The following is a 14533-nucleotide window of genomic DNA, read 5'->3' as shown; positions in this document are numbered from 1 at the left end:
CTTTCCCTATGTTGAATGTTATTTGTTGGCACGACAATGTATATAACTTCCTCAGCATCAAACTTTGTTGTGTTGGAAACCTCCATCAAGTGGACAGTTCAAGTTAAACTTTGATGCGGCCATTTTTAGTCAGGAGTATAAGTCTGGAGTGGGTGCAATTTTGAGGGATGACACAGGGAGAATGATTATGGCCATGTCAAGAAAGGAAGAAGGAATTTTTTTGGTAGAAGACATTGAGGCATTTGCGGCTTTAAAGGCCTTATAGATTATCTCTCATATGGGAATTTCTCATTTGATCTTGGAAGGAGATTCCCTTATTGTGATGGAAGCCATTCAACCAGTCATTGATCAAGAGTTTAGTTATAGCCCTATTATTAGGGAGATTCAGTTATTGTTATCTTATTTCCAATCTTTTGATGTTCTTCATGTTAGATGGCAGGGAAATAAGACAGCACATAAACTGGCCCAGCATGCATGGGTTGAGACAGATACTCTTCAATAATGGTTTCATCCTCCTAACTTTATTCAAGCTAGTTTAGAAGTAGATGCTGAGGGTTGTTCAAGGGTGTACTACAATGACTAAAGAGTGTATTTTATTTATGTATTTTGATGTGCATGCTTCTTTATGGTGAATGAAGCAATATTTGATTCTAAAAAAAGAAAAGAAAAGAGGGCCCAATCTTAAATGACAATTTTTATAGTTCGCACAATTGTGCGAACTATGATTCCACCGCTAGAGGGGGTAGATGCTAAAAGTGCATTGCAATTTATTGTCCTGAGATGTTTTCTGAAGAGACTCGTGTTCCCTTCCTCAAGATCATCAGTTAGGGAAAGTAGAAACATAGTATGAAGACTGGCATCAAATGGCTTGGACTGCAGCTGACCGAGTTTATAGGGGTGGCGCGTGGAGACGATCTTGATGTAGCGAGTCTACTGGTACGACGTGTGTAGTCGTTGGACACATTTTGACATGGGGACTCGTGATGGCCATGTGCAGAACAAGCCGTTTGTGAGTATCACACGCTGAGACTTTTGTCACGGTTCCACTTCATCCTTGTATATCGACGACTGGGGGGGTTGCGTGGTGGGGTGTGTGCAGGCTGTCGGTCGCCGGAGTGCGATAGATCTGACCAAAATCAAGCCGATGAAAATGAGGGATTAAAAACACGAGCGAAGAAACTTATACACATACAGGTACTGAAAAATGAACAGAGACGAGAATGGAGCCTTGAGCCCTCCCCTCTAGTTGAAACACTGATCATAAAGGATTAATAACTTTTCTAGAGAGAAGTGAGAGTTTTTCTCTCTAGAAAGAGAAGTGTTCCGTGCAACTTAATTGCCCATTGTCGTTCGGTTTTCAAAAACGTATACTATTCATTATATTGTTGTTTTGTTCAATGGATGTTTGAATTCAATTGGGAAGTGTGGTGTTTTTTCTTTTTCGTACGAAAGAGAGTGAAATTTCTTAGAGAGAGAGAGAAAAAAAAAAGGAGCAAAATGTATGTAGATATTTTTTTAGAGTTTTTTTCCATACAAAAGAGATGTGTTCTTTGAGTAAAGTTTTGGGCTCAACCACTTATGCAGAGTAGGTTTGAGCTATACAACGATCAAATGGGTTGTTGTATCCTAGAAGAGACAAGTCAAGAGGAGATTTGATGCACTAGTTCATTTGAAACTTTGTACATCACAGAAGGCTTGGATCTCCTTAAAGAGAACGAGATTTTGGTGTCTCAGTCCAAATTAATTTTGTTTGAATGTTGATTTTATTGTAATTTTCATTATATTATTGTGTATTTCACTAACAATTTTAAGGAAATATCAGATGGAGCCTACAACCGAAAAATGCACAGAAAGTGTTGAAGATCTCAATAAGTCATTCTGTTTCAAGGGAGTTAATTTCAAAATATGGAAGTGTAAGGTGCTCTTCTATCTGAGCCTTTTGAACATCCTGTACATTCTCACGACAAAGGTAAATTTAATTTGTGAAAATCGTGACTTGCCCAAAGGTTGGAATTGAATAAATAGTCATTTAAAGTTGCAAATAAAAATTTTCAAAAAAAATAGTAAACCTCACAAAAAGGAAGCCAAAAGAATAAGAACCAAATACTCATTTCACAAAATCAAGTTTGTTTTGTTTGTGACAAAAATGAGCTTTTTGCTCAACTTTGCAAGTTTTTGAAGCGAGAAAATAATCCAAAAGTTAGCATAACTGTGGAACTATTTGTAGCAATGATTACAAACATTAACATGACTCAATTTATTGCAAAGTAGTGGGCAGATCTCAATGCCAATAGGTATGTTTGATATGATAAAAGTTGGTTAAAAAATCGTACTCACTTTGAAGAAGATAAAACTATTATACTTGGTGATTCAAGTAAAATCAAGGTTGTTGGGAATGGTGAGGTCGAGTTGAAACTCACAATTTGATGTATATTGACGCTCAGAGATATGATAATTGAAGACATGGTTTAAAAGAAAAAATTCATATTTCAAAAGAGAATTAAAATATATAGTTTTACAGTGTAAGTTTAATACATTCTTTTTTTTTTTAAAAAGGACTTACACATCCTAAAATTATAAATATAAACTTTTGTATTTTTTTAAATTTTAACATTTGAAGCAAAAAATAAAGATGATAAATAATTTATAGGATTTAGATTATTTAAAGTTCGTAACTTTAGATTTAGAGAGAGAGAATATTGAGAGGTTTGGATTCAAAACCCACCTTAACTTATCTCATCTCATCATTACAACTTTCTCAAATTCCCACATAAAATATAATAAACAATTTAACTTTTTCAAATCTCAAAACAACTTTCTTAAATTTTCACATCAAATATAATAAATAATTTAGCTTTTATTATACTATTCACAAATTATTTCAACTTATCTCTAAATTCAAAACTAATATTAACAATTTCACATTATTTATGAATATTTAACTAATTATTTTGGATAAAATCTTTAGAAGAGGTAAATTTAATGTTTTTTTTTTTTTAAAATTTCTATTATTAAAATGGGGATTGGGTACGGTATATTATTAAGGGATCAGTGATTGCCCATAAAGTAAAATGAAAAAGGATCGGATGATGTAACAAGAAACAACAAAGAAAGTAGATCAGAAAATCCAATCCTACACCATTTCTCTCTTCTTCAAGATAACGTAAACAAGCGGTCGGTGCCTTATCCCTCCTCCTCTAGTCTCTATATTGCAAGCGCGCGCCATGAGCACCTTGACCGACCTTCCTCCCTTCTTTCGCACCCAATGTCCTCTTCTTCTCCGCCCAACGCGTTTCTCCACTTCCACCGCTTCTGTCTTCCTCCCTTTTCCTAACAGACGAACCCGCATTCGCTGCTCCATCGCCAAGGAGGAACCCGCGATCTCTTCTCCCTCCTCCTCCACCTGGGAGACAGAACAAAGGCACTCTGGCACGGTGGATTGCGTTGTCGTCGGCGGCGGAATCAGCGGCCTCTGCATCGCTCAGGCCCTCGGCACCAAGCATTCCGATGTTGCTCCCAACGTCATCGTCACAGAGGCCAGAGACCGCGTTGGCGGCAACATCGTCACCGTCGAGAGGGATGGTTATCTCTGGGAAGAGGGCCCCAATAGCTTCCAGCCCTCTGATCCCATGCTCACCATGGTGGTACGTACGCCTCACACTACCTAGGGTTTGTGCTTTTTGCCTAGTTTGATATTAATTACTGCAAATTAGCTTTGTTCTTTGCTCGAGCCGAGTTGAACCGTAGCCTGTATCCACTTCAAAATTTTCGTACTAATTTATTGCGATGCGACTCGTATACCTACCTTGACATGTTGTCTTTCTAAAGTCGAGTACATTCTGGAGGCACATTATTGAGGTAGGTACTGTAGTTTAGTTTAGTTTTTTTTGCAAGTAAAATGAAATTTTATTAAACTAAATAATAGGCATTGCCCAAGTACGCAGGAAGTAAAGAAGAAAGAACATCTAATTACAAGCTAGGATCTAGAAAAAGAAACAAGGAAATTATGAAAATTAGCCCCATCAAGAACAATGGTAGAAGCCCAAAGAAATAATGTATGGGAGAATACGCCTCTAATCTCTCACAGCGAGCGATCTCTATCTGCAAAACTACTGCCGAGCCAAATACAACACATAAGGCATAGAGAAATCATCTCACCACATGGCTTCGGTTTGGTGTAAGCACTGTATTTTAATGTTTCAGATGATGATAAATTAATTGTTCTTTCAGTAGAGTCAGATTGTTCCTGGTTTGTTTTCTCTCATGTCTAAGATCTATGCGTGCACGATTTCATTTTTGGTGAAGATTTTTGTTGTTGAGTTGTTGGTTCTTTTCTACTGCATTTTTTTTAATAGGTGGATAGTGGGTTGAAGGATGATTTAGTTTTGGGTGATCCGAATGCGCCTCGCTTTGTGTTGTGGGATGGGAAATTACGGCCAGTCCCATCCAAGCCAAACGATCTTCCGTTCTTTGACTTGATGAGCATTGGTGGCAAACTCAGGGCTGGCTTTGGTGCTCTTGGCATTCGTCCTCCTCCTCCAGTTTGTCCTCTTCACCACTTTTTTTCTTATCAACTCCATTTATTTTTGTTTACTGCCAAAAATTCATGCCTAATGACATCAAACACTCAATACGCCTGCATTCTTAAATTGAAGTTCTCATGTCTTGTAATGTTTACAAAAGTGACAGGGGCGTGAGGAATCAGTTGAGGAGTTTGTGCGTCGTAATCTTGGTGATGAGGTTTTCGAACGCTTGATAGAGCCATTTTGCTCAGGTTATAACCAACAGCATAGCCTATTTCATTGATCAATCTGTTTCATCCTGTAGTTCCATTGAATTCTATTCTTCTTTGTAGAATTTGTGAATAGTCTGCAACGACTTCTTTATCCTTGGTTTTATGGCTGCTGTGTTGACCGGAATATTTTGTTATATGCAGGTGTCTATGCAGGTGATCCTTCAAAACTAAGTATGAAAGCAGCCTTTGGGAAGGTTTGGAAGCTTGAGCAGAATGGCGGTAGTATCATTGGTGGCACTTTCAAAGCAATCCAGGAAAAAAATAGTGTCCCCAAGCCACCTCGAGATCCGTAATGCTAATTTATTGAAGCTTATCTCATGATTGTATTATTAATTTATGAGTCTATTATTAATCCTTGTTCAATGTTCTGAACTTAATTATCATTTAGGCGTCTACCAAAACCAAAGGGCCAAACGGTTGGATCTTTTAGGAAAGGACTTGCTATGTTGCCAAATGCAATTTCTAAGAGGTACCCATTTGAAAAGGATAAATATTTCAGTTGGAAAGGCAGCCATCATAATACAATGGAAAAAGTGAACTTGTAGTTTTTTATGTTGTTGGCAGCTTGGGCGGGAGGGTAAAATTGTCTTGGAAGCTTTCAAGTATCAGTAAGTTGGATAAAGGAGGGTATAATCTGACATATGAAACTCCACAAGGATTGGTTTCTCTTCAGAGCAACAGTGTTGTCATGACGGTTCCTTCCCACATAGCGAGTAGTCTGTTGCGTCCTCTATCTGTATGCTTCTTTCTTGAATAGCTTTTAAGAAATAGTCTTCCAGTGACTGCTATTGTTAGTAATATGTATTTTTTAATAAAAATATCTGTCTTTAGGCAAGGCACCATTTTTTCAATTATTTAATCCTTTTTATGGAAACTATGATTCCGTCATATTTGAAATTTATTATTAATTTATCGACAATCTTATAAAGAAAATGATTCTATCATTTTGTAAATAGCAATTCTAGGTTTTCTAATGACTTTCATATATTTTTTCCTATTCTATAAAGCTCATGTCAATCCACTAAGTTCGGTGCATGGTTATCACAATGATTTTATGTACAGATAGTATTAGCTCAACAATCCTGATAGACATTTATTTATCAACGTCGAGGTAGCACTTAGTAAAATTTATATCTGGATCTGAGCTTTCTTGTGATTGTAGACTGGTTTTCATATGGATGTTAGGTGAACTGGTAGAAAGAAAGTGCCATGGCAAATTTGTGCTTCCAGATGCTCTAACTCTTTCTTATTGATACAGCTTGATGGATATATGGTTAGGACTTGTTTTCCAGGTAGGGTGGGCAAAAGATCTGAATACCCAGTCACTCCTGTGTCACCTACCTGAGACTGACCAACACTGATTGGTTTCTTATTGTCTGCCAGGGAAGTGCAGTTCCCATTTTGCAGAAAACGTGTGTTTTTTAAAAAACCATTTTTCTCCCTTTTTTAAATTTTTTTTTTTTTTTTATGTCGGGGAATGTCTCCAAGGCATGCCCTTGGACCCACCCCTGCAGAGTAAACCCCGGTCCGTGCACCGCACCCTCAAAAGTTTCCCTATACGAACTAGTTAAATCGCTGGCTTTTCACCAGGGGGTGTGGCCCCAAAGGATTGTTTGCATCCAATAGGTGTTGAACCTTGGACCTTGAAGGGAGTGATACCCAAGACCAAGGCCTTCACCACTTGGGCCAACCCCTTGGTGAAGGCCAACTCCTTCAACTGGCCCTATCTTTTTGTCTCACTTCTCACCCTTGTTTCTTCCCTCCTCTCCCCTCTTTCCTTACTCATCAGAACTCATATGTCACCTCTTGGCCTTAGCTTCTCAATTCCCACCCTTTAGCCATCCCTGTTGTCCTGTCTCATCATGTCAGCCCCTCTTGGCTCCATTCCTCCTCATATCTGCGCTGGGTTGCTTATAGGGTTGACAATGTTTTACACAACTTGCAAGCATAAGATGGACTTAGTGAGTTAGAATTGAGAGGTTTGACTTATTTAATTAAATTGGTCGGGTTAGGGTTTACTCATTTACGAACAGTTCAATTTGACATGACCCGAACCAACACACGACATTCATTTGACAATTTTTGTCACAACCCACAAAACCTGACCCAAAATTTGGGAGGGAGGGAGGGAAATTCAGTGTTTTTTTAATTATGTATTTTTAATTTGTTTTTCTGTTTGTTTCAGTCGGGATGGCCCAAATGGGCTGAGCCAAAACTGAAACTTGGCCCAAAACACCTACAGTAGTGACTGTGGTGCGGTTCAGTGGCCTTTCTGACCACTGATACTGTTGGGTCTGCCATTTGACTCCACACTGATTGATTGGTTTGGTGGTCACCTCTACTTGAGCATATGCTCATAAGTTATCTGGTTTTAGTGTTTACATTAAGCTTTAGTGTCATTCTAATTTGTTTGGGGGTATTCAAATTTCAGTATATCAGCTAACTCGATAGTCTATGAAAATTTGATACAGATTCTTAGCCCAGATTTTGTTTCTAAGTTAAAAAGTCATTATGTGGTAATTAGCTTTTAGTCTATTGAATAAGTTGAGAGCAGATAAATATCTAAGGCGCATATTTTACCTCATGATTTATATTCTTTTCAACCACTAAAGCTATGTTTCCAGGGCACTCTGTGTGATTGTCTTCAACAGTGGTTTGTGGTAGCATGGACCTATCTTTATGTAGTAGCATGCACCCATCTTATTACATAATATATGTTCTCTGCACCAATGAAATTGTATGTATTTGCTGGATGATTGAAGGCGTTGTTTGCCTTTGCTTAATTTGTTAGAATGAAGCAGAGACCAGCATAATCTTCTTCCGCCTGTTTTATTTTTACAGGTTGGTGCTGCAGATGCACTTTCAAAATTTTATTACCCACCAGTTGCTTCTGTGTCCATTTCATATCCAAAAGAAGCAATTCGAACAGAACGCTTGATAAATGGTGAATTAAATGGGTTTGGTCAATTGCATCCACGCAGCCAAGGGGTAGAAACTTTAGGTATATTTGCTTCAATTTACTTATAAAAAAAAATATATATTTGCTTCAATTTAAACTTGCCAAAAACATTGGCTTCAATTTAGCATTTCATTGTCATTTTGACTCATTCTTAACCGTCTGTTTCTACCAAATGTAATTGTAGAAAGTTTGATTTAATGAAATGATATTCTTTTAAGGAAGCATTGACAATTACCTGCCAAATTTAGCATGTGATTTTCGTGGGTGTTGCAGGAACTATATATAGCTCATCACTTTTCCCCAATCGAGTGCCAGCTGGTAGGGTTCTTCTTTTGAACTATATTGGAGGAGCTACAAATCCTGGCATTTTATCTAAGGTAGGATGATAGAGATGATTCAATTCATGACTGGGGGTATTATGGTGGTAAAGCTGGTGTTTGGGTCAAAAACCGAATCAATGCTTTTTGTGTACTCTAAGCAGGTGTTCTTTAATGGCCTAATGATGCAATTCAACTTATTTACCAAGGAAGAAAAGAAAAATAAGAAATAAAGAAGGGAAACAGAAAAGGGAAGGACAAAGGGAAGACGTTGTGACACATATGATTACTCAAATTGATTATATTCCATCTGGGAGATCTAATGTGAAACTCCCATCTAATTTAGTTATTTAACCACAATACATGTTTTCTTTTCCATCTCTCTTTCTCTCTGCTAGGAACTTAGTCAGTTCCATGTATAAGCTCAGATATTGCATATCAAGATAACGGTTGGTCCAATTCTCACCTATATAACTTATCAATAAATAAAAAAATTCTCACCTATATAATTTTTCCAGCTTTGATATTGTGTAGATAGTAAATACTTTTTACTTTCTTCTTTCTTTTAAGTCTTCCCATGCCACTTTTGTTTTTAATATTTTTTTCTTCTTGGTGATGCCACTGTTTTAAATCACAGACAGACACCGAACTTGTTGAAGCAGTAGATCGAGATTTGAGAAAAATACTCATAAAGCCTAATGCAAAGGATCCACTCATGATGGGTGTGAGGAAGTGGCCCCAAGCCATTCCACAGTTCTTGATAGGGCATCTTGATCTTCTGGATGCTGCAAAAGCTGCTCTCAGAGATACTGGATTTCAAGGGCTGTTTCTGGGAGGAAACTATGTATCCGGTGTCGCCTTGGGCAGATGTGTTGAGGGGGCGTATGAGGTTGCAGCTGAGGTGACTGATTTCCTATCACAGTATGCATACAAATAGTGTCACTTACTGAAGCTTTAGGAAATTGATGCTCATTCACTAATTGAGGGCTTATCTTTTTAGCTATTTGCTAGGTGGATTTTGGTCTCCTCGTATCTGGAGAGGTTTTTTTTTATTTTTTTTGTCTATTTACCCCTTAGGCATTTGTTTAGGATCGTATTTGAGTTGTAGTTACTGAGCTTCTCCGTCTTTAAAGGTCTCTCCAATGCCATTTATTATATTTGCTCTTCAGAGATTAGTACAGAAGCACTCGTGCGAAACATTTTCCATTGTACAACTTGCCCCTTAATTTGTGCCAAGATTGGTAAGCACATATCTAGTACATACAATAAGACATTTAACATCTTGGTGTCAGCCTGAATTGTCTGGACATATTGTAGGAGCATGCTTGAATTCCGATCCCCCGGAAGAAACTGTGTTATTTTGTTTGTGGGGTGGGTCATGTGGCCCCAAATCTAGTCATATGCCATGTCCCATATCTAGACAAGGATGTATGCTCGAATCTCATCTAAATTATGCATAGAAGTAGGTGACATGTACAATGCACGTGCAAAGATTTACGCACACAATAGTGTCCAACGTTGGACACAATCTTCTTTGAAATGTGCCTAGACATTGTTCTTTCATCGAGATACACTGGACAACTGATCTTTTAAAAAGGGATACTAGTCAAAGTCTTGAAGCCTAGCACTACGTAGCCAGGCTGCCAATAGCGTGAACCTTGATGATCCACGAGACGCCTAGGTTTCTTGAAGTCACGCTGCAATTTAGTGGCAATGAGAGGAAAAGGTCCGTAAAGAAAGAGTCTGAAATGGGGCATGCCCGGGCCTGGTCTGGGAGACATGGTTACATGGGGGAATTCAAAAGCAAATCACAAGTTTGACTGAGAAAAGATTGAGAATTAAACATGTTGATGGAGATAGAATTGGGGTTGGAAGAACACAGCTGGGGTAGAAAGAATGGGAAAAGGGAAAGAGAATTTGGTCTCAAGTGCCCAAAACATTAAAGGGTTCTGGAAACTGGAAAGAGTGGGCTACCGGGTAAACATGCGTTCTAAGTTGAACAAAAATACTGTGTTTGCAGACCAACAAACATATGATGCGTAATTAAAGCAACATCATGGTAGGGGTGGTGGGGAACATCTTCCTTTTCTTTATTTTTTCTTTATCTTTTTTTTTATTTTTTCACCCCCCACCTGTTTGTAACTTGTCAATTCTTCCTGGCAATAGGCGTATCTTTAGGTCCAAGCAAGATTTTGCTTGTTACCCCCTGTGAAAGAGAGAAAGGAGGAGCATCATATCATACACGTGAATTGTACACGTGGGGGACAGATGTTTAGTGCAGAAGCAATCAAGAATGGTTAAAATGCTTTTTTCACGTCTTTTTTTGTTTCAATCTTTTCCTTGTGTTTACAAATGTAGTCGATAGCATGTCTCCATGATAGCATCTCGGGTATCCTCTTTCGATAAAAAGCATTAGCTGGTAAGATTTGCTAGTCTAAAGTAATATTGAGGAAACTAATTTTATAAGCATACCTTTTTTTTTTCCTGTTTTCGGACAGACAAAAAGAGACAGTCCTATAATTAAAACAATGGTGGGCATTTTTTTTTTTCATGTGTGTATGCAACGGATTGTTTCTGTAATGACATATAGAAAAGCAGTATTACAATATAAGAATTGTGAAATGATTTGGCCATCAAGGAATTTTACAAAAGTAAATTTACAGACGGACTTCTAAAATAAATTTAACATATCATATGAAATTATGTCAGTTTCATGTAAATTTACTTTTGTGAACTATCTTTATGACGGTAACACTTCTAGTAAGAATTACCTTTCCGTCGTAAGGTTTAATTTCTTTTTTCAAAAAAATGATCAACAAGAAAATTATGAAAAATGTATTTGATGGTTTAAAATAAAAAAGGACTTATACCTAATTCTAAAGTGACGCAGTTTTATAAATCGATGCCCCTCGTGGCCATAGAAATATTGGGAAAAGAAGTCTATACAAGAAGAGTATGAAATAGTACCAATAGAAACTAATGACAATGAATGTACCCATTTTAATTCTATGTGGAACACAAGGATTCAAGGACCCCATCAATGTCTATAGGGGATGCATGCCCAAGAAGTCCGAGGTTTCATCTTGCCTGTTGAAGCAGCCCCCATGGTTTATCTCGATAATAATAAAATGGAGCTTAAAATAAAGCTGGAACCATATTTAAATTCCCATTACGATATACAGATGACAACACGTATGTATCCTCAACATTATCAATACTCTTAATTAATATGGGTGCGTCCCATTCCCAAGCCCAAATCCGCAACCCAATAATCATATCCATTGAACTCCCCTGATATAAGATCAGATGATTTAGGGCATGCGTGTATTGTATTTTAATACGTGTTTCAGGGTGTGTAAAAGTTTCAAGGATCGATGCGTATTTGATCGATCCTCCAACAGTTGTCTACATTCATTTCCTCAAGCACACATGATGTTGTTTGTAGACGCTTTGTCTAAGGACTTGGAGGAAGGAGCAAAGGAAACTTCTTTTGAGTAACACCTTCACTATTTTACAGAATATTGTCTTCCAAGTTGTCTGCATTTCGAACTGCAGAATGTTGTTTTCCTTTTTTCACTGACTACAGTATAGGCGACAACCACTAGTGTTTTGTTTTTTTTACCTTTGAATTTGGACGTAGTCCATCTGTAATTCTTCAAAGCAAAATTCTCCTCTACTCACTACTTTTAGTTTTACACGAGTGAAAGATGTTCATACCATCGACCTGAATAATGAAGAAGTGACTGAAGTGAATAATATCACCCACAAAAAAAAAGACTAAAAAATTATGCACATGAACCACATTGAGTTTAACTTTCAATGGAAATCATGATACAAGCCACGTTGCTTCCTTCTCGACGCGTGTACTTGTCGGCCTTCCTGACAGAATTTCAGGTGGACCAGTCATTTGAAATTAATGCCTCCCCCTCAAACACAATTTCATCTCGCTCTCTCTCTCTCTCTCTATTTATTTAAACCTAAGGTGGCGGCTGTTTGTCGTCATATCTAGCAATGGGCAGAGCTACTAGTTCTTGCTCATCTTCAATTGACAGCAGCAAACACCCATCTTTCTCTAGTGCTTCCTCTCTCTCAAAGCTAAAGAGAGATCTCAGCACAGATCTTAAGCTTGGACTTAGCATCTCAGCCTCTCAACACAACTGCTCTTCTGCGCCAAGGTATACTCAAAATGATGCCAGCCCTTGAAGCCAGTCTTAAAGTCTGTTCATTCATATTCATGATATTCTCCTGTTAGAGATCAGTACTCTCATTTGATGACAATCTTAATTTATATATTGTTCTTCCATTTTCATCGTATCTGAACTTTTGTTATCTATGAATATCATTGTTTCCTCAAATATTTGTATTACTTTTGTTATCAGGGAGCAAACATCGGATTATCCACCAGTTACGTCACTTGCAGAAGAAGGAAATGAGTGCAATGAACACGCCACCTTCTTTGTTAAGGTTTACATGGAAGGCATTCCAATTGGAAGAAAACTAGACCTATTGGCCCATGATGGTTACGATGACTTAATAAGGACTCTTGACCACATGTTCAACACCAACATTCTCTGTTAAGTGACTGATGTTTCCTCATTCATATATGTTTTGAATGGTGTTAATTTGATCTCTTTTTTATTGTTTTGAAATGGAGGAATGATTTGAGTTTTTGGAACAGGGGGAGCTGAGGTGGATAGAGTGCATCCTGAGAAATTTCATGTGTTGACTTATGAAGATGAGGAAGGAGACTTGATGATGGTTGGCGATGTTCCTTGGGAGTAAGTTTATCTGAAGATAGAACTACTCATTCTCTCCCCAGCACTTTCTTTCCATGATTTTCTCAACATGCCATTTTTTCTGTTTTCAAATGTAGGATGTTCTTGTCCACTGTAAAGAGATTGAAGATCACAAGGGCAGGCCTGTGCTGATTAAGTGACTTTGATGCATACTTCTCTTTCTCTCCCTCCCAATTTTGTTGACAGTGGAATGAATTCAATCTAATGTCCTCCAAAGCATAGTACTATTGTGAAATATGTTCTGAAGTTGCATATGTACATTCATACATCATACAGGCGATAGTTTTGTCTTCGAGATGTAAGATTATTGTATGATCATGATCATGATGTGGTTAACAATTTTATTGTAAAAACACTTATCACAGATGACAGATATATTGATGACCTGAGAAGGAAAGTTTGCCACATCGTCCACAAAGATAGGACCATCACTAAAAATTTGAAAACAAGCTTCTATCTAAGATGTATCTTATAAATCTGACAACAGAAACCAAAATTCCTCTTCCCCACTTCCTCTTACTAAGGGAAGCAACAGTTCTATACCAAAACTTTCCCAGCACTTCACTCCTGTAGTTGAGTGACCTGAAGTAACATATAGGGGATCCACCGTGTGCCAGCATATAATTTATCAAAACACAATATCTGGGCTGTTTGGACCCCAAGTAACTAGTAACAAACCGGTTGACAGAAAAAGAGACGTTTATAGTTTCGAAGTTCATTCAGTGCCGTTGTTAACTAGGGAGAAGCCAGCAGCAGACCCTGGCAATTGGCTAAATCTTTAATTACTTCTTGAAATTCTCAGTGCTCAAGTTTCGAGGATGGTAGACAGTAAAACTTAGAGCAGCTGACAGAGCATGCTAGAAGATCTCTCAAGTGGAGAGGTGAATAATGGTTCAGAATTAACGAAGTTCATTAAGCATGCAGTAATAATCAGAGGAAACCGGAGGTTCAAGCTAACCTCCTGAGTCTGCATAGGATTTTCAGTTGATGGGTTTGATGCTTTTGCATTGGACAATACAATTTCTTGCTACTGTGCTGTATAATACATTCTATCCCCTAAACAATGAATTAGGACAAATCTTACAGAAGATTGTAAAAAGCGGCTCCAAGATTGCTCCAAGATTGGTTCAAGATTTTGAGAAGGTGACGAGAGATAGGCTTCGTGGTCTCCCTTAGGGGGCCATGGCTGCCAAGGATTCTGGTCGACGTTCCTTTGCTGATCTGGTATCAGTGGTTCCGCAACCACTTCCAGAATTATTGGTGCCTCATCGTGGGCCAAAGTACGTGGATGGAGAAATGTGTTTTCAGTTCACCAAGGAGGAAATCGCTCGTTCTGCGGAACCTTTTAGGTTCTCTATTGTGCTGAAGTTTATAAGACAGAGACCTTCGTTGGATGTGATCCGGTCGTTTATACACCTCCGCTGGGGATTATCTTGCATGCCGATGGTTACAGCTATGCGGAGATCAAGAAATGTTTTTATTCGTATGACTAACGAGCAAGATTTCATCAAAGCAATATCTCGTGAATCTTGTGAAATTAATGGGAATCCGTATCGTGTTTTTCACTGGACTCCAGAGTTTAATGAAGATGAGGAACTGTCTTTGGTCCCAGTTTGGATTGTGCTGCCGGGGCTTCCTCCAAATTTCTATCATGAATCTTTTCTAA

At 38.1% G+C, this 14533-nt stretch overlaps 2 protein-coding genes across 2 annotated transcripts; both read left to right on the top strand.

The window, feature by feature from the left end:
• The first annotated feature begins 3091 nt into the window (after nucleotides 1-3091).
• On the top strand, nucleotides 3092-9362 carry LOC109007773 (protoporphyrinogen oxidase 1, chloroplastic). Its single transcript, XM_018987608.2, has 9 exons — nucleotides 3092-3644; nucleotides 4356-4541; nucleotides 4690-4774; nucleotides 4937-5084; nucleotides 5184-5264; nucleotides 5360-5531; nucleotides 7637-7796; nucleotides 8028-8131; nucleotides 8709-9362. The coding sequence occupies exons 1-9, from the start codon at nucleotides 3225-3227 to the stop codon at nucleotides 9006-9008; spliced, it is 1656 nt and encodes a 551-aa protein (XP_018843153.1). The 5' UTR covers nucleotides 3092-3224; the 3' UTR covers nucleotides 9009-9362.
• A 2710-nt stretch (nucleotides 9363-12072) lies between these two features.
• LOC109019950 (auxin-responsive protein IAA20-like) lies at nucleotides 12073-13274 on the top strand. Its single transcript, XM_019002337.2, has 4 exons — nucleotides 12073-12246; nucleotides 12451-12644; nucleotides 12750-12849; nucleotides 12945-13274. Exons 1-4 carry the CDS (start codon nucleotides 12083-12085, stop codon nucleotides 12997-12999), a joined length of 513 nt encoding a protein of 170 aa, XP_018857882.2. The 5' UTR covers nucleotides 12073-12082; the 3' UTR covers nucleotides 13000-13274.
• Nucleotides 13275-14533: the final 1259 nt, after the last annotated feature.

The sequence above is a fragment of the Juglans regia genome, chromosome 11 (genome assembly GCF_001411555.2).
Source record: "Juglans regia cultivar Chandler chromosome 11, Walnut 2.0, whole genome shotgun sequence".
In the NCBI taxonomy this organism is placed as follows: domain Eukaryota; kingdom Viridiplantae; phylum Streptophyta; class Magnoliopsida; order Fagales; family Juglandaceae; genus Juglans; species Juglans regia.
Note: the sequence above shows the minus strand (reverse complement) of the source record. Positions and strands in the feature narration are given on the sequence as shown.

What these genes read in the sequence shown, in the direction of transcription:
- LOC109007773 (XM_018987608.2), top strand. Translation starts at nt 3,225, where the DNA reads ATGAGCACCTTGACCGACCTTCCTCCCTTCTTTCGCACCCAATGTCCT. An exon ending in ATCCCATGCTCACCATGGTG is followed by an intron (nt 3,645 to 4,355) that starts GTACGTACGCCT and finishes TTTTTTTAATAG; the next exon opens with GTGGATAGTGGGTTGAAGGA. An exon ending in GCATTCGTCCTCCTCCTCCA is followed by an intron (nt 4,542 to 4,689) that starts GTTTGTCCTCTT and finishes CAAAAGTGACAG; the next exon opens with GGGCGTGAGGAATCAGTTGA.
- LOC109019950 (XM_019002337.2), top strand. Translation starts at nt 12,083, where the DNA reads ATGGGCAGAGCTACTAGTTCTTGCTCATCTTCAATTGACAGCAGCAAA. An exon ending in GTTCAACACCAACATTCTCT is followed by an intron (nt 12,645 to 12,749) that starts GTTAAGTGACTG and finishes TTTTTGGAACAG; the next exon opens with GGGGAGCTGAGGTGGATAGA. An exon ending in GTTGGCGATGTTCCTTGGGA is followed by an intron (nt 12,850 to 12,944) that starts GTAAGTTTATCT and finishes TTTCAAATGTAG; the next exon opens with GATGTTCTTGTCCACTGTAA.